The sequence below is a fragment of the Cheilinus undulatus genome, linkage group 20 (assembly GCF_018320785.1).
Source record: "Cheilinus undulatus linkage group 20, ASM1832078v1, whole genome shotgun sequence".
NCBI lineage: Eukaryota > Metazoa > Chordata > Actinopteri > Labriformes > Labridae > Cheilinus > Cheilinus undulatus.
The window spans coordinates 13,778,192-13,797,921 of record NC_054884.1 but is presented as its reverse complement, the minus strand read 5'-3'; the positions used below and the strand labels follow the sequence as shown (position 1 = coordinate 13,797,921).

At 40.1% G+C, this 19,730-nt stretch overlaps 1 protein-coding gene across 3 annotated transcripts in view; it reads left to right on the top strand.

Moving 5' to 3' along the window:
- snx29 (sorting nexin 29) overlaps positions 1-19,730 on the top strand; it is a 257,459-nt gene that overhangs the window by 215,064 nt on the left and 22,665 nt on the right. For all 3 annotated transcript variants that reach the window (XR_005993473.1, XM_041815460.1, XM_041815459.1), the window contains exon 20: positions 14,850-14,989. Coding sequence is in view for 2 of the 3 variants with exons in the window: in XM_041815460.1 (XP_041671394.1) it covers positions 14,850-14,989 (140 nt within the window). In the remaining variant the exon portion in view is untranslated. The remainder of the gene's footprint in view (positions 1-14,849; positions 14,990-19,730) is intronic.

The window sequence follows — 19,730 nt, the reverse complement described above, 5'->3', positions numbered from 1 at the left end:
AATGAAGAGGAATGAGAGATGTGATTGAGTTGCATTGGCTAGTCTCTTGTCTGATTATTGAATTGAATGCCTGTTTTGCTGAGTGCAACAGATACAGTAACTTGGATTGTGACAATTTACAGCTAAAAAGTTAGCACATGAATGCATTTCATTCTGAAAGCATAGGGAAATATGGATGAGGGAATCTGCATCATTTTCAAGCGTGATTGCATGTGAATCAAGATCATGATTTCTCTTATAATTAATCATGCAACCCCAATGTCCAGAGACATCAGCCAGTTCTTCCTACTCCCTCAATATCATTTTATCTCTCTGGCCCTATTTTATCATCATCTCCCCTCGTGTCCTCTAAGGTCACTCAGCAGCCTTAGGCTTTGATAAAAATCGCTTCATTTTTAGTATAGCTTTTACATCCCTATTTGTTTTTATTCATTTCAAGGCCACAAATAGAGACTTATAGTTTCTTTTTTTTTTCTCGTAGCTATACGAGAGGATGTAAAAGATTTATCTGAATGCTTTCTGTTTCATTCCAGATCAGCATGTCCAGTTTAGTAAGAAGTAATTTAAGATATGTTATGGATTTATTTTGCCTCATGTCTTGCAGACAACAATTGAAGAAGATATGACAGCATATAATTGCATGTTTGTGCCTGTAATTGGTGCTTCGGAAGGCAGAAATCTCAGGGAGTGTATTTTTTCAATTAAGTGTAAAAAAAAAAAATCCTGTTACTCCTAATTTAAGTCAGATTTACCTCACAAGTCCAGATTAAATGCCTTATTTTAAGATTTTAAAGGCAAAATCCAGGCCTCATGTAGCTTAGTTTAAGTGTAAGATATTTTTGGTGACAAATAAGACAAATACACATAATACGATTTCATTTTTTGCATAAGCTTCTTTGCTATGGCAAGTTACATTTTCTGACTGCACTGCTTGTTTTCCATCGCACCAGAGCTGTGCTAAGTTTGAGAAATAGGTGGTGCCTAAGACATATTTGGTTCCAGTTGGTGTGTTATTCTTGTTTAATTTTGAAGGAAATAAGAGCTTCTGCAGAAGCCACAAGTTAGCTGTTAGCCTAAAAGCTAATGTCATGTTGATAGATGATCATTTACCCTGCTTCCTTTGCAGAAACTGTTGGTTATTCTTGGTTCAGTTTAACACGTCTCTCCTCAGGGGGATGAAAAAAGGCCATAGTAGACAAAACAGAATCCAACATTATCAGTGCCACCATTAAATTTAGACTCAGTTTTTGATTTTAGAGAAAGATTAGAATATAAAAACCCTCTTAAATCTGTCAGAAAAATCTAAGGCTTCAGCTTGGCTCTATTTTTTCCATAACAGCTTATTCCTTATCCTACCCATAAATGGTGTGGCAGGTACTCGTTTCCTCAGTTTTCCTGGACTTCCACGAGTCTGTGGTGATATGATTTTTTACAACTCCTAATCTCAAGTCAGAGACCCCCCAGTCTTAAATAGTAAATGTCAAATATGCTTGATACTCATGGTTTTAGGTTGCAGAGGCTCTGACTAATCTTGCAAAAGCCAATGAGAGTGTTCAGACCAATAAGTGTAACCAAATAGATGTTATATACTTTTACAGCTTACAGTCATGTCGGCAACCAGAAACACAACTTCGCCCTGAGACCAAGAGGAATAATGAAGAAGCAAACCAATATGTGGAATTCTGGCAACAACACTAGAGTGTTTACTCTGTTACATTCACATTTAGCAGACGCTTTTGTCCAAAGCAAAATCCATCTGAGAGTAGGAGCAACACAAGCAAAGATCTTGTCAGGAAGAAACAATATCAGTAAGTGCCACGAAGTGCCTCAAGTCCAATCGAACACAGGTGCTGCCATGCAGTGTTAGAGGCTATGCACATGGTGTATAGAAGCTGTGTTTAATTTTAAAGTGATAAACAACAAAATTTAAACAACCAATCATTAATGTCAGACCTTTTATCATCACCATCAACTAAATTGTCTTCACCAACAAATAATGACCAAAGTACCAAGTGCTGGGGTCACTCACAAAGAGCAGGACAGTGTGAGCCAACTATATTTGGGGGACTCATTCTACCACTGAGAACAGCATAGTGTTCTCTATAAACCGCTGGGCCCTTAGCTTTTCCTAAAAGTAGAGAGGGTCTCTGTGGATCAAACTGAGTTGGGCAATTCCTTCCACCATCGAGAGACAACAGAGGAGAAGAGTCAAGCTAGTGACTTAGGAGCCTGATGTAATGGAAGTACCAGGCACTTTTCACTGACTGAGCTTGGCGGGCGAGAAGGAGTGTAGACCTGGATGAGGTATTCCAGGTTAACAAGAGCAGTTTTAGTTATGGCTTTCTGAGCAATGATTAGAGTTTTGAAACTGATGCAAGCTGGAACTGGAAGCTGGGTTCGAAAAATGAACAGAGAAGTGACATGAGCTGTCTCTGGTTGGTTGAAGACCAGATGTGGTGCTGTATATCAGGCTGAAGTTTCCATATGAAAAGTTAAAAAAGCATGATTGTTGGCTTTCATTTTATAGCCTATCAAAATAGGAATTCCATGTATCTGATTATACATCCAACAACTGTCTGTTGCAATTTGATGAACTGAATCGCAGGTAATAGCATCAGCTAGCTTGATTCAAGCTATGATGGCTCAATTTAGATGGCTGCAACTGTCCCCTGCGATACTCTGGACTTGCTGCATCACAAATCTTTGGACTGTACTGGGCTTAAGAGTACAGGAACCTGATGTGTATGTCCTTTGTATAACGTCATGTTGAACAAGAGTCACAATCTTTTCCCTTAAACTGACTAGACTGTGACTGATCACAACCACAGGTCAAGGTTTAAGAAAACGCGTACTTTGGTAAAAATATCAAACTTATTGTAAGATTAAAACTGGTGATTGATACCAATGTTTAAAACAACTGATTGCTGGTTCCAATGCTGTTTTTTCTTTACTTCTTTCTAATTCTTGAGCTCTGTGATTACATGTATTTGAATTGTTGATAGTGGTTCTTATTCTTTGAATTGTCAGTGGAACATGACTCACAGACTGCATGTTGCTGATCTTTCTCAGATGCAACGTAAGACTCCCAGAATGATAATGTTTTCTTCATGTTTGACCATGACAAACAAGACTGCCTAACAGATGACTTTGTCTACAGAATAAGAAGCCTCATCTATGAGCCAACAGTCAAGTATATGAGCTTGCCAGCATTTAACTGATGCAACACGACAGAAACATATAAGATACTAACATCAGTGCATAGTTTACTGACGGGCCAATGCCAGCCACTGATATCCACTGATACTAATGTTCAGCTGATCCATTGTTGCACCCTTAGTTTAAATTCTAAGCTGACATTGATGTTTGGTTACACACAGGCATAGACAGCCATCTCCTGGGTGACTCACTGGCTTTCATAGCCCATCACAACATAGCGGTATCACACCATCACAGCACAGGAAGGCAGGATTAGGCAGAGCTGCGGTGGAAACGGCTACAGCCAGCAGCCAGTCATCTAAAACAAAGGCCACAAAAGGACAAACAATAAGCTTGGCTTTATCCACTGGTTACAAAGAAATCTGCCGGGCAGCTCCTTGAAATCTTACAAATTAACAAGCTTTATCTTGCTTGTTTAATCTGACACTGGGCTTTTGGGTTTGTTTCCTTCCCACACAGGATCAGACTTGTGTTCAAACACAAAGACTTGTCCATTTTATATTTATCTCCGCCTTCTTCATTTTATCTAAAGCAGAAAGCTTACTTTCCTAATAATTAAAACCATATCATCATATGCTAACAGTATAATGAAAAATTAAATTACACTGAAAGGCTTACTTAAACAGGATGACATTTTCACAGTAGGAGCTGAGCGGAGATACAAACAATCATTAATTAATGCTTTCTTAGATACCATGTGTTTGTTCCATAGAATTACAGTAAAAAAAAAACGTCATGGATTCATTGTTGTGATTACAGTATCATTATATAAGCCCTAAGAGGTGATTACAACAGAAAATAATGGCACTTAAACAACTGCTGTTCCCATTTGGCAGTCGCCCCATCTGCATACAAAGACAGAGCCAAGGCCGCCCTTATTAATTAATCACAAACTACAAAGTGAATTATTAACCAGCCTTAGCATGTTGTGTTCACATATTATGCAATATGCATGTTTTAGGCTTTTAATTATGACAAAGAGACATTGTGGAGGTCTTGTAGAAGCATTCCTGAATGGTGTGTGATGTTTTATGCATGGCCTGGACCCGCAGTTTGGTGTGTATTTAAACACAGCATGGAGAGAACAGCATGTTCAGCCTTGTCTTGGTCCAGCGTGGGCTGACATGGTGGAAAAAGTCTTGACCTTTTTTGGCTTTCAGCAAGTGCCTTTGTGGCGTGTTCTTGTTAGATATAAGGGTTGTACTGATTCAAATCAGCTCTGAGGTTAATTTTTGTGTTTGAGGTGATAACCTGGGAGACTGCCTTGTTTTTCAGCATGTTTGATAGGGATCGGATGATTTGTCGTAATCACAAAATGATTCTATCACAATTCTTTGGTGCTGGTTCTATTTATATTCTGATTCTGTAAGTATCATGATACTTGTATCGATTGTGGATTTCTTCTCCTAAACCAAAACAGTAGTCAATTATTTTTAACCTGACATGTCAGATATACCAGTGTTTCCCGACTGTTTTCCTTTGTTTCTTTTGGTGCCCTCCCTACATGTACCTAAGAAAAGCAAAGCTCCCCACAGGACCAAAGAGATTAAAAAAAGTGACACACTTCCATCAAAAATCAACATAGATTTTAATTGTTTCACTGATAAAACCCTAAAAAAGGCCTATGCGTGCTTTTCTTATCAAAAGACCTTTGTATAAACTACTTAATAACTACTTTATCATGGTTTTAGTCAATATTTTCAGATCTAATTTTGGCAGCCTTTGAGCAGACAAAGCCTCGCGCCCTGCCTAAGATCTTTGGTGCACCCCCTGGGGGGTCCTAGACCCCAGGTTGGGAACCAATGAGATAGACTGTTTTAAGTAACCACTGCATAGGATATATTTCAGATCAATGTGGGAAAACTCCCATACAAAGTGTTCGGGAAGGGCAGGAATTTTGAAACGTGATTGGACGAACACTCTTGTCGCATTACATTAAAGGCGAATCAGAGCAGCAAGACAAAATGAGGTAGGCATGTACCTGAGCTTGGCAGGCGGTTGCTGTCAAAGTATATGAACGGCGGAGCTTGTTGGTGGATATAAATCATGTTGAGACCAGTCAGAGTCAAACGGAGTCACAATATTCAAAATAAAATGAGTCACTGAAGATGAAAATCAGAATCTTTTTTTGTCTTTAAAGATGATGTGAAAAAAAAAAAAAAAACTCAGTCAAATCCAAGGACAGAGTGAGAATTAAATGCAAAATTTCCTAGAGACACACTACCATAAAATCATGCAGTATACTGATGATAAAAAGCCGATTACTCTAGTTCTCCATAATTACTCCTTAGCAGCTTGCACAATCTCTTCAGATTGGAGCTTTGCGAGACTGATCTGCCTGATGACAAACATGAAAACAGCCCAAACCATCTACATTGTGAGGTTAACAAGTCAGAGGATGACATTTCAAACACAGATATTTTCACAGTGCAACTATCACTACTTTGTAAAGCAAGCGACCAAGCTCTCTTACTTTGGGAAGTGGAAAAAAAATGTAAAAATATTTCAGGTCTACACTTCTGATGCCATCTACCTCTCATTTCAACATGAGCGACGGAGATGAGAAAAGGATTGCATTGCAGGACTGCATTGCTTACATGGACAAACTGATGGATGATAACATGGAATTAAATCTTTAATGTGTAACCTTTGTAACAAGGCATGCATCATCTCCTTATTGGCTGCTCTAGGCGCATGCTGTTTTATAAGTGGATATGAAGCCACAATAATAGATCATAGAAAAAAAGAAACATTTTTTTATTATCCAGTAAAAATTGTGATACTTTGCAATTTTGTGTCTCAACCTCAATCTGTGAAGCCAAAAATCTTCCTTTTTCATGCAGTCTGCCTGTTCTAAGTTTATAAACTGCCCAGACAGACGTATTATGTAACCAGCAAGTTTGGCAAGAGATTTTCATCACTGGGCTTCCCTTAACCATTGTCTCTACAAATGAGGGTGCTTAAAGCTACAGCAGGAACATGTATCATAGTAAGAATGCAGTAATTACAAGCAGCATCAAAGCGCTGGTCAGGAGCATTGATTTCCTGTTGAGAGAAAAAATGTCCCTGCAGGGTGTAGCTACTTTTCACTTTTTTTGTTGTTGCCAGGCAACATTAGTTCCTCAGACGTGCTTTTCTGAGATTTTTCCTCCACAGACATGAATGGCAAAGCTGGCAGCAAATTCACTGAGCAGTTGTGGAAACCTTGACACATTTGTGACTTCTTTGCGCTTCTCTTCCATTGACAGCTCCCCTCTCTGCTTATCTGTCTCCTCTTAGAAGTGACATTTAGCTCTACTGTGTATGTGCACTGTATATGTGTGAGCATCCAGTTTCTCTGTCTGCCGTTACATGACCATTTCATAATCGCATACTGAGGTACGTTTCATACACATAACCACAAGGCAAACATGCACTGAAGATAAGCATGCATACGGAAATGTCTTATCTATCAAAGCCTAGCTCATGTGTCGGTACAGGAGGAGAGAGAGAGGAGGAAGCTGGAAGTGTGGATTTAAGCAGACAGATACAAGAGGGAAGAATCTGTCTTGTACCTGCATCAGTATGCCACAGTAGTTCCCCTCTCCATCCTCTCAGCAAACAAAGAGACAGCACCTGGCCTTCTCCTTCCTCCTCTGTCTCCACAAGAGGATGAATCTGTCATGATGTCCATTAGTGTTATTACTGCCCTGACATCCATGAAAGCAGCCACGGTGTCCCTTATTGTGTTGACATAGCATGAAACCCACGCTGGCATGCACAGTCTCATCTGACACATCAGATTTAGCTGCTCCTAGCGTGTCTATTTTACCCAGCATGCAGCACAGTGGAGTTACCCTCCTCTACAGCTGCCTCCTGCACCAGCCCACCACTTGGGGTGACAGTGAACCTCTTTCTGCTCTCTGGTTTAAAATTTCTCTCTGGACACTTTTCCTGCAATTCATCTACAGAAGCTTGTGATGCTGATGCATTTCTGTTTTTACTGAATATGCATTTGGGGAATCATTCCCACTACATTTGCACCTGTTGTTGCACACAGCGTTATCAGGATTCATAGAAAAGTATACACAGATGGGTTAGCATTACTGCTTGCAACAACATTTTAGAAAGTTGAAGATGGGTTTATTGTAAAACCAAAAGTATTGTCATGTACATACACCAGACTCATCCCTTTTCCTAAAAGCGCAAAAAGCTGTAGTTTGTCTATTGTTCACCTGTAGAGGCTCCAGTGACAAAGGAAAACCCATTAGGTCCCATATTTAAGGTCCCTTTTGTTTTTTTTTAAGGTATCAACGAGCATAACACACACGGCTCACGAATCACACATGGAGATAACGTGATATCTAGTGAAAGTTGTCCAAACGTGGGTGTTTTATTTGATCTTTAATGCACTAATGATCATAATTATTGTCAAAAGAGCAGAAATATAAAACCAAAGCTCCAAAATGAAGCAGGGTGAAACAACGTTTCTGGAGAGCTGCAGATGTGAGGCAGGGCTGGTTTTAGTCATTTGGAGGCCCAGGGCAAAGACCAACATGAGGCCCCTCCCCCTTTTACCAAAGGATTAATAATGAGTGTAGAAAAATTTGAAAGTATCCCTTTTATGTTAATAAAGCCACAGAACTAGAGTAAATGCCCCAGTGTGAGAAATAAATACCGAAATAGCCGACCATAATTCATCATTTTCTTTCAAAAGCATCTCAGAGCTCAAACTCAGCACATTCTAATATCTTTAAAAAAAAACTTTATGCCAGGTGGAACTTCTATAATGCTGGTGTTGGGCCAAAGACTGGTATCTCCAAAATAACCACTTTTCAGGGAATGAAAAAATGTATCTTTTGACATATTTTATTGATTTAAAATTGGTTAAAACCACTGACAGATATAAAGGGTGACCGATAGCACTGATTTATAAAAACAAATTAAAATCATGAAAAATTGAGATACAAGGTTTCAGCCTGTCAGTGATAAATAAAATTAAAAAAAAAAAAATCATTAACATATTGTTTCATCTGACATTATACAGACATTTGTATCCCATTAACCTCATAATTACCCACCAATTCACTGTTTTATTTCATTTCACCTAAGATTAATTAACCTATTATCTACCTTACATTCCCGGTTTGTATTGTGGCTCTCGCTAAAGTATTTTTTAGACAATGCAGCTCTTTGGTAAATCAAGGTTGAGTACCACTGGTCTAACTGTTACAGTTACAGGGTGGAACTGTGAAATAGCACTTTAAAGGGGACACTATGTAGTTTTGGGGAAGACATTGGTTGATTTTCACATGTCGGCAAAATGTCTTCATTTTCATGATGGATAAACAAAATAGAAACAGAAGAAAAGCACTATTTTATACTTGGTGCATATGTAGCAGACCCTGCCACCTCTCTAGTGTCAGTGTTTTGCTGACCTCATTTTCCTCTGAGAATAGTTTGTTTCATCAGTTACGAAAAAAATATTTCTGAGTTTGTATGACTACCTATAAGTATTGTAAATATGAAACTCCTGAGTTTGAATTTCTTCGGAAAACAACCTGGCGCAGCTTTCACATTGCACTGATCTGTACAAAGTTAAATATAGTTTTCAGTGGGCTAACACATAGCTAATAAATACAGTTTTCTTAAGAAAGAAGTGTTGTGTATTGCTTTCTACAGTCGACAGGCAACAGATTTTAGTTCTAAGTATGTTGTGAGCAAAATGTATGCACTTGACAGCCAGAAAAAGTACCTCCTAGACAGGGCAAGTAAGACTTGAGATGGGGCAAGTAGATTTGGGAAGCACTTGCCCAGAAGTGCAAGTAGGAAAAAACCTAAACATTGGACCCTGTACTCTTTTGCCTCCATAGCAGGCAAATCAGTTAACCCATGGAAACAGATATGTATTTGTAGAGTGTAGGTATCATACCGAGTGTATGTACACAGCAAATTCAGGTCACTGGAATAAACTCTGTGAGAGTTAAAATCAACTCAATCTGAGTGTACATGTGAGACCATCGGATAAACTCTAGAGCCGAGTTAAAGTAACTCTTTGCTGGGAGTTGATTCTTAACTCTTATCAGGAGTTAAAATAAACTCTTATGGGAGTTAAAATACTACTCTCACTAAGAGTAAAATTGACTCCCATCTTGAGTTATATGCACTCATTCTCAGTGTTTGTAGTTAATATTTTACAGATTTATTTTCTTGTGTGGAGGTTATATTTCAGACAATTATAAACACCACCAGATGAAAATCTACCACGCCACTAAAACCTACCAATTTTCATTGGTCATTGCAGCTAAGCTGCTATGCTCTCATCAGGATGAGCAAAGTGATAGACAGCTTGTGGTCCTTTTCAACAAACCAACCCTTGCCATGTGTGGGAAGTGTATAACTCAGTAGACAGTGTCACTCATGGTGCAGATGTATCTAACATCAAATCAACAACAATTCACCAGAAACATGAGCAAATGAAAAACAGCAATAGTAACTGTACAACAGGCAACATCTAAACACATATAAATACATCTAAAAACATCTAAAATACATCTAAACACACAATGCATGATGGGAAAACTCTACTCCCTAGATTTAAAGTGGCAGTAGGGGCGTGGCAACAAAGCTGTTGGGAATGAACTCAGGAACAGTGTTGATTCACTGCTCTCAACACCGTGTGAATGAACTACTTTTTCTAACACTGCTCAGGAGTATCACTAAACCATAGCTGGAGTCTAAGTGCGTGAATGTACTCTGAAAATCTAACTCTTTCTCTCTTTTTTGTTTAACTCCCAATTTTTTCACTCTGGGAATTTGCTGTGTAGAAACCTTCTGATGATGACTGAGGTCCACCTGCCATCACTCATAGTCTCTCACTCTCATTTTGGCCTCTTACTGCTCACTTGGTGCTCATACTGGGCACCTTCTTGTGAAACACATGTATTAAGGCATTTTAACAGCTCTAGTTCGATGGATCTGATCTGAATCAGTGACCAATTTCTTAGATTGTTGCATCTGACATCAACGTCAGTCCATGTTTACAAGGGGGATTGATAAGTGGACCAATATCTGCAATGAAAGAGTAAAAATGCCCTCTGAGTGGTCATGTTTATGCAGTTTGTAAATACGCCTGTACTGGAAGACAACTCTGAAACTTCAAACTGAGATAAATACATTTGAAATAAGTAGTTCTGAGTCACCAATGAATCTTGAAAAAATAGTTACATGAATAAAAAGCATGAGGAGTGAATTTTGTTTAATACTTTCTATTAAGATGATCTTAACCAGTGTGATAACGTCAAAAATTACATCATTTGCGTCCCTCATTTGTGTGTGTCAGAGGGGCAGAGGGAGTGGAGTGTACTTCCCTTAATTAATCTTGGATCAAGTTTTATATCCAAAGGTATACCAATAAATTTAAATCCAGGTAAAGGTTTTTGTTGGAAACGATTGATGTCCATTACCCTTGTGATATTTCTCAGAGACAGCAGCCTGATGAGAGGGAGAGAAAAAAATAGCACTTGTGTGATTTGTTTTAGAAGCTCCTTCAGCTCTGCCTTGTGTTTTTAACACATATTCCCCTGGCTATGGTAGCTGATTTAATGAAACAAAGCTCACTGTTTCCTGAGTTAGGCCAGATCAACGTATGTTCACGTTTAAACCACAAATGAACCGCAACAGAGTGTGAATGGAAGCGGACCCAGACCCACCTTCGCAAATGGTCTCGTCCCAGTTGTTTGGTCTGCACCAGAGTTTGGTGGTCAGTTTTCACATCAGCGCAAACAAACCAAACTAATCCTGCAAACATACTCAAGAATGTTTGAATCCGTGTGAAAGCACCCTTATATGAACACTAAAGCAAAAGCAGAAATCCCAAGACAGCATTAAAATGGTGTTTATGTGGTGTAAAAGCTGGCAGAAGGAGATGTATTTGTGGTTTTTGTTCTGGCCAAAAGATTGGATCATGTCACTGCAACCAACCTTTACAATAGGGGGAAGTTTCTTGGTTGGCTGGCAGAAATGCATCATGCTAAACCTGATAATGAAACGTGCTATCTTGACACCATGTGCTCTTCAGGCATTACTATTAATAGCTCCTTTTCCTTTTGGTCCATCCATGGGGTCCTTTATATGACATATTCATATCTATACTTGTGTTGTGATGATTGAGAGCAGAGAGACAATCCTGTCTTGATTTTCTGCCTTGAATACCAATGGAAACTAGAAAAGCACTCAGAGAGCGCAGACCTCTGCCATAAGCCCTATCTCCCAAAAGTACAGAATCCTTTAAAAAAATTCCTGGATCCAGACGGTGATCCGGATCACTCCCAAAATCTAATCAGTTCTTTCTTATGCCATCTGACATTTCCTGAAAATTTCACCCAAATCCATCCAGAACTTTTTGAGTTATGTTGCTAACAAACTAACATACAAACAAACCCTGCCGATTACATAACCTCCTTGGCAAAGGTAATAAGAAATTGATGACATAAAGGGGCTCTTCCTTGTTAATCATATATTTAAAATAGAAGACCTGAGTAATGCATGAAAATGCTTAAGTAGTTGTGGACTAAGTTGACTGGCAGGAACACAATAGCTGCCCAGAGGTTTAACATCTGCCTCTACTACTTCACTGAGGCTATGTCTGTGTTTTATAGAGTCTACAGTTTACTCCAGTGGTGAAGTGGTGCCTGCAGAAGTGTGTACTGTATACTCTGTATAACCTAACATTTAATATTCGTGCAAAACAAACATTCAGCAATGGACTGCTGCCTGCCCTATATGACCTGCCCACATCCACCTCTGATTGGCTTAACAAATATTCTTCCCCAACAATTGTATGAAGGCGAAACAAGAACTAGCCAGTTAGAGGCAGAGGGAGGTGAGTCATGTCTTCCTTGGAAAACTAATGCAGCATACTGAATGATGCAGCTGTGGAGGTTTAGAAGTAGGAGACTAAAAAATTAGTGTGCATACTCCACATACTACTGCACAATACCACTGGCTTCCTCTCATAGTTAAAGTGTTTTTACATGATGCTTGCCTCCTACTGTATCTCATTTAAAATATGGATGTTATTTGTATTTCTAGAAATTAATTTGGGTTCAGTGATTTCAGATCAAATGTTAGTGAAGAATCTGGAAAATATAACCCTCCTTGTTGGCTGTTTTTTCCATAACAATAACAAGCTTTGCCCAGGCTTTGTTCTGAGCCTTGCTGGACAAGGATTAGCCATGCTAGCACTGGCCATGTGGCTTTATGCCTCTGCCTTCATAGTTTCCTAGAGAGGGAAGTCTGAATGCTCAGAGATGGTTGGATTTATTCAGCATCAACAAACTGAAAGGATTAACCCAGATATTGAGGACAGTGTTTATCTTAAAAATGCTTACTTTCATTGATGATTAGCATTATTTCTAGTGAGATATGTGGTATTTGGATTTCTGGTCACTGGCTACATTATGGACATATTAAAGTTGTTGATTTTACTGCAAACAGATGTTATTTGAAGTGAGTGAAGGAAAGCTCAGAGGGAAAAATCACAGTGAACATCTGTGTGATGTTTGATCCTGGCAGAAAAACAAGAAATAATCCCTCCAGAGTCGCACATCTTTGAATCACAGTATGAAACCTTTTGCCTTGAGGCCACGTGTGTTTATGAGACCCAACCTCCTCCGTCAGTCTGTGCAGCTCTATCTGGATACACGTCAGTCATCCTGCTTAAATATCTGACTCTAAAACCACTGTGAAGAAGACTGGAGAATCTGGGAGTCAACCTTACCAAACTGTTGTGTTAAAGTCTTGAATAATATTATATTTCTTTTTTCCTTTAGTCTTGGCTTTTTATGCAGCTGCTTTCCAAAATCAGCTTGGTTAATTAGCAAACACACATTGTGTATGAAGTGGAGGTTTAATAGCACTTTATGTGTTTTATGACAGTAAAGCTGCACTCAGAGAGCGTCAAACTAAATTTTAACATAATGTTGCTTTAAATGTTCCCCAGGGGTTTTAATAGTCAACTATTTTCAGGCAGAAAGGTAAGGAAATACCCTCTCACAAGCTGTCTGTTATGATTATCAATAAAAGTAACTCTCAGGTGCCAGGTGCATGCACCGGTTTGGCACTTCACTGCGTCAACCTTGGTCCTGTACTGCTCTGGCTGCCTGATGGGCATCAGGAGGCCATCCAGGCCCATGTCCCATCTCTCCAGGTTTCTTCTGCGCTGCCCCCGGCTACCCTCAGAGTCTGGACCAACCCATCAGGTCCTGGGCATCCAGTATGTGGTGAGCAGGATCATGCCTGGGAAAGCGTACCAGGTGGTTGTAAAAGCACAGCTGCTGTATTCCCCCTTGACCCTTCCCATGCCTGGTCTCCTAACCACATCAGTGTTAGACACATGGTCTTGCGAATGATACCAAAAGATACACCAAAAAGAAGTTGTCACAGAGGAGTCCAGCTGGCGCCTTTGGCTATCAGTCAACAACCAGGCCTACAAAAGTATAGTAAAACCGGAAGGACTAAGGATAGAAAGACAGACTTCCTCCGCATGCTCAGATCCTGGGAACGCCACATTGTCTTGTTCAGCAAATCCATCGCCCCATGTGAGTCCAAGTCTGCGGTTGATCTCAACCCTTCAGTCAGCAGATTGATGGATTACTCTGCCAAGATAGGTGAACTGCTCAACAACTTCCACATTCTCACCATTAACAGACACAGATTCAATGGCAGCTTTTGAGGAATCCCCAAAAGCCTGGATCTTTGACAGACATTCCCAATGTTTCAGCCTCCTCAGTCAGCAAGTTAAGAGCCCCCACAAGGACATTCACAGTCACTGCAAGGATCACAACATGATTAGTAAAGTCCAGATCAACGATCTGGACATCACCAAATGACTCTCCACAATTTGCCTCCCTTGTTGCTCACCCGATTATCAAGTCCGTACAGGTGCTTAAGAGCGTAGGGGCTAAGACGCAACCCTGCCACACCTCAGAATCAACTGGGAAGAAGTCAGAGGTGGAATCACCACACCACCTTCTGTTGCATTCCTGAAAGCACTCGGTTACTGTACCCTATTTTTAGTGTGCACAATGGCTTTTTACTTTGTTATGTGTGAAGAATTTTGTGATTATTTCAGTTGAAACAGCAGTAGGATCCACATTAATGAGAAATTATTCTCAACATTCACTTTTTATTGCTCTGCTTTGGTCTTTAACAACTTCTGTAGCGAAAATATCCAGCTCTTTGGGCACTTAATGCTCCACCAGCTGGCTTCTAACTGTGTCTGTCTGCTGGTGGTGTTTACTAAGTAGTATCCGGTATATTTTACAGCTTTTTGCAGAAAACAACTGCCTGTTGCATCTGATAATGTCACTAATAGGAGTTCATCTACAAGGGAGATTTTTGAATGAAAATTCCAAAGACATGGCTTAAAACTATTCTAAAGCTTCAGGAAAGTGCAAAATAAGGTTACTCTTTTTTATGCATTGAAATTATATATTAGACATTGTCATGGAATGCACTATTGATATAAACATACCCACCGTGGCTGCTTTAATGTACCTGATAAAGTATAATTTTTCAGCTTCCACTGCCGCTGTTCTCAGTTCGATTTATACATATCTACATTTTCTCTCTCTCTGTGTCTCTTGCTATAGGATGCAAAGTTTGTGGAGGAAAGGAGGAAGCAGCTGCAGGGCTACCTTCGCATGGTGATGAACAAAGTGATCCAGACACTGCCGGAGTTCACAGCCCGCCCCACCAAGGAGACCCTGCTGTCTCTGCTGCCTTTCTGTCTGTAAGTGGACACACGCAGGCATGTTCGATACTGCATCCAGGCTTTTATGGAAGCCTGTGTGAGTGAGAGAGAGGTAGAGAAAGAGTGCCAGGATTGGTATACAGGTGGTGGGCATCAACCTGTGAATGATTTATGCCATGTTTCTGAAGCTGAGTGAAGGAATCCAGACAGGAAGAGAAGAAAATGTTACAAAAGAAAATGCCCAATAGAACTGGGAAAGACTTTTTAGTTTATTGTTTGTATTGAAAATGAGGGTTTTATGCATTTTTGTCCACAAAAACAAGAGTTCATGGTATCAATAGTAAAGATCCCTTTCAACAACGTAAAGCTCAAAACTTTGCAGAAATTGTGCTTACTGAATATCAAACAGGAAATGTTTTAACAATTTAACAAGTTTCCTTAAGAATCAGCTTTTTTATCATTGTTCCATGGAGGATTAACATAATTGAAAAAGCTGAATCCCTTGGAGATAAACTTCAGCATTCCCCTTGTTTACACACTTAAATATTCAAACATACAGCAAATAATCATCACAGTGGATATAAACCCTCGTACTGTGTGGTAGAAGATATCCCTCCCTCCATCCATCCATCCAACTATGATCTATACTGCCTATCCTGTTCAAACTTGATCGTGGGCGGGGGGCAGCAATGCCAGCTGTCGTCGTGCAAGAGGCAGGGTATACCCTCGGCTGATCACCAATTAATCACAGATTTAACAAACACAGACAAATCCCACTTACGGGCAATTTAGTACATCTGTTCTTTGATGAATTATTGTTTCCTGGGATAAGGCTCCTTTTTCAGCCTGGTGACCTCCTCCACCGTCATGGTCTTATGTTTTTCTTAGAGGTTTTTGACCAGAACTGTTTGGCGTCATCCCCAGCCCAGGCTGGTACAAATATTCTGGACTTAACTCATCATCTCTTGATGTTGCACTGATGGCACGGGCTACCTTAGCTTGTGCTCTCCACTTGTGGCCTGTTGGGTCTGCTGGTGCCAATCAGTCTGTGGCACTGCTGGGGTGTTATGGAGCCTAGGTTGCTTTGATAGCAGCCTTCAGCTCATCTGTATTGTTGAGTCTGGCATCTCTCATCTTCATCTTGGTAATTCCTCAGAGATGCTTTATGGGGTTCAGGTCAGGCCGTTTGGCTGGCCATTCAAGTGCACTTAAACCATGGTCAGCAAACCAGTTTCTGGTAGTTTTTGCCATAAAGCTTCTCAGCAGATGGAAGCATGAAAGGCTCTAAAATCTCATGGTAGATGGATGACAGCGATGACTCTGGACTTGATAAAGCACAATTGACCAACACCAGCAGATGATATGGCACCTCAAACCATCACTGACTGTGGAAACTGAAAAAACTGGATACCAAGCACCTTGGATTCTATGCCTCTCTGATCCTGCTCTAGACTCTGAGACCTTGATTTCCAAGTGAAATTTGAAATTTACTTTCATCGGAAAACATGGCTTTGGACCACTGAGCAATGCGCCAGTTCTTTTTTCTTCTTGGCTTAGGTGAGACACTTTTAAAGTTGTCTGTTTTTCAACTGGCTTGATACTAGGAGGACGACACAATTCCATTTCCTGGACCTGTCCATATGTGTTGACGTTTAATACACTGACTCCAGCCTCAGTCCACTCCTTGAGGAGATCCTTTAATGTCTTTACTTTGTATGAGATGAATCCAAAATTTATGGAAGTTTAACTTTTTGAAGTAAACCGGGGATAAAAAATTGGCTTATACTCGACATTAACATTTTTTGAGATAGTCTTATATGTGTTTACACTGTGTGGGCCGACGGTCATACACAGCCTAAGTGAAGTTGGGACAGACTGTAACAAATGTCAGTGGAGTTTCCTTTGAAAAGTCTCATACACGGGGGTTGGTATCATATCTATTACCTCATTTACACTCTCCAAATAGATACAAACAGCAACATAACTGCTCTCAACATCTCTCTCTTTCACACATAAGCAGCATCAGCAGCAAACACAGCTAGCAGCTAAAGGTCTGCAGGTCGGCCTACTTTGTGCTCATTTATTCCCTTAATTGGGGGAGGCACATTAAATAGGCATGCCTGCTGTTTTCATGGTGATTTAAGATGCAATTCAACAGTTTACAAGGAGAATGCCCCAAAGTTGGGGATTCTTCTCGTGGTTCTTCTCTCAATGTGGGAGTGTATGCAGTCATACGACCAAAATATCAAACAGGCAGGAAATCTATCTGACCTGTCAATAGCATCTTTTATCAGTGGTTGACTGTTTTTCTCTTTACACTGCACAGCAAATGACAAATGATCAGGCTGAAAGTTGGCACAACTCTTAAGTGAGTCATGTGACTCAAATTTTGCATCTGAATCGGCTGAAAATATATTGATGGGTTTCATGGGGGACTCCTGTATGTTCTGGCCCAACCACTTTCAGATGAAATGGCTTGCTAAGCTTGCATTTGCATTTCACAGGCAGGTCTTTTTGTTTATCGTTGCCAGATCCTCGGTAGGTTGTTCTTTTGCGAGCTTACCCGTGTGCCTGTTGGACAAGTCAGCAGGGAACTTCATCCTCAGGCATCTCAGGGGCTCTCCTATCAAGGTGATGGTGTTCCTGACATGTGGCACTCCTTTGCTAACTGATAGACTTCTTGATTCTGCAGCCTTGATTCTTATTCTTGCCCATATAAGCAGCTCGTCAATGTTATTGAGAAGCCATCTGAAGGATGCTTGTCACATCATCCATGTAGTTTCTACCTGCCTGGCTCTTTTGAGGCTTATCTCAGAGGCTAACATGAATAGGATCGGGGAGATGGGGCATCCCATGGCAATTTCACATCCCAGGTGTTGCCGTGCTGTTGTGTAGCTTTCCAGTGAAGCAGGTTGCTGAAGTACCTGGTGATGAAAAAAAATCAAAGTCTGAGTCTTTCAACTTTTCCTATGTAACCTAATCAGCATGTTTTTGGTCTGTGGGAGGAAACCAGAGTATCCACAGAGAACCTACACATGTGTGGGTATTCTTGCTGTTAGTTAACAGCACTTTCCACTGCACCATCATGCAGTTGGTGATACAGATTGAAAGATAAAATTCTTCATCCATCTGTTGACTATTTGGAAACTGATCTGCATAATTATGCAAAATCACTTGGTAACCATGGCAGCATTTACTGCACATCAGCATATGATGGAGGGGATTTTCCCGAAACATCAGGAAGAAAATATGTCAAAAAGAGAGATGCTAATATTTCTTTTCTTTCTCATACATGCCATCAAATGTGTTTCTTACTGTGCAGTGCTCCTCTTGTTCTTGCTGTTGCTTCATGTTCTACATTTTCTGACATATGACATCCAGTTGCGGTCTTGAATAATAATTTTTCTAATCAGTAATTCCTTCATGAGCTCATGAGAAAAGATCAATGAATTTTACCGCTACACCAGAGAGAGGCATGGTCTGCTCTCAGTGCTGTCAGAAGAGACAGTTGGTCATCTGATGATATAGAAACACTCTTTTACAAGAGAAGATACTTAATTAAAACTCTACTTAAAGTTCCTTGTGGGAGAGTCGGGTAACAGACTGAAATTAGGACTTGTGCCTCCTTATGATCTGCAAAAGCAAACTAATCCATCAGCCCGAGAGCATCTGTTAAAAGGCTTGTCAAACTGACTTTTGAAAGGTCGTGCCATGGCCACATAAGGCACCAAAATCAACACAAAAAAGCTCCATGCAGTTGTTTTCAAGTAAAAAATGCATAAAAGAATTGGCATTAAAATATAGTAATGATGCAGACAGCCTAATATGAGAATTGTATCTTCCACTGCAGGTACCAACCAGTTCAGAGACAAACTCAGGCTGTTCTTCTGCAGAGCCCCATCTGAAAAAGAAAACTTTAAAAAGAGGAGATTGTGGTGTTGTGGATTAATGCTATTAGAAGCCCCGTTGTCCAAAAAGAACAGACCTCTCCTAATTCTGCTATAAAATATTGTGTTAACTAGGGATACCTGACAATTATTTATAACGACAAATTATTGTCTGATATTGCAAATATTTGCTACGTATTATATTATTCCAATAACTAATATTAACCAATAAAATCCACTGAAAATGAAGGCATTCGTTGACTCCCTCACAAGACTATATATTCTGAACATTAGGTGGCATCATGGTGCGTGGCCCATCGTTAGCCGAGAGCCTCTAGGACATTAAGCCCCTGCTGCACCGAGACGAAATCACAGTCTAAAAATGACTTGACTAGGCTTTACTTTACTTGTGTGGGAGTCTTTGGGTGTTTCATTGGAGAATAACACAACTGTGTTTGTAAAACATGCTCAGCAACATTTCCAAAGGGAGATAAAAACTCACTGAGTTTTAACACAACGGGTCTTATCAGGCACATGAGGGTCATCATGGTAATGACGGACTATTAACGGAATATGAAGTGTCAGTAGCCCCTCATTCACTGCTTGCATTAGGACCAAGCTGAAGGCTAACGCCGGGCTAAGTACAAATTATCTGACATTTTCCAAGCCTTCATTTGTTCTGTTTTTTTTTTTTTTTTTAATCTTCATTTCTCTATTTTTCAGAGGTTTTAAATTTTTTTCAGAGGTTAAATCATGTAACCTCACAAAGCAGTCAGTCATGAGGTAAATCCATCTTACAAAGCTCCAATCTGAAACGACTGTGCCAGGTCTGAGAATGGACCTGACCAATCAGTGTCATTTGAGGCAAACGAGGCACAGCGTTTAGTTGAACT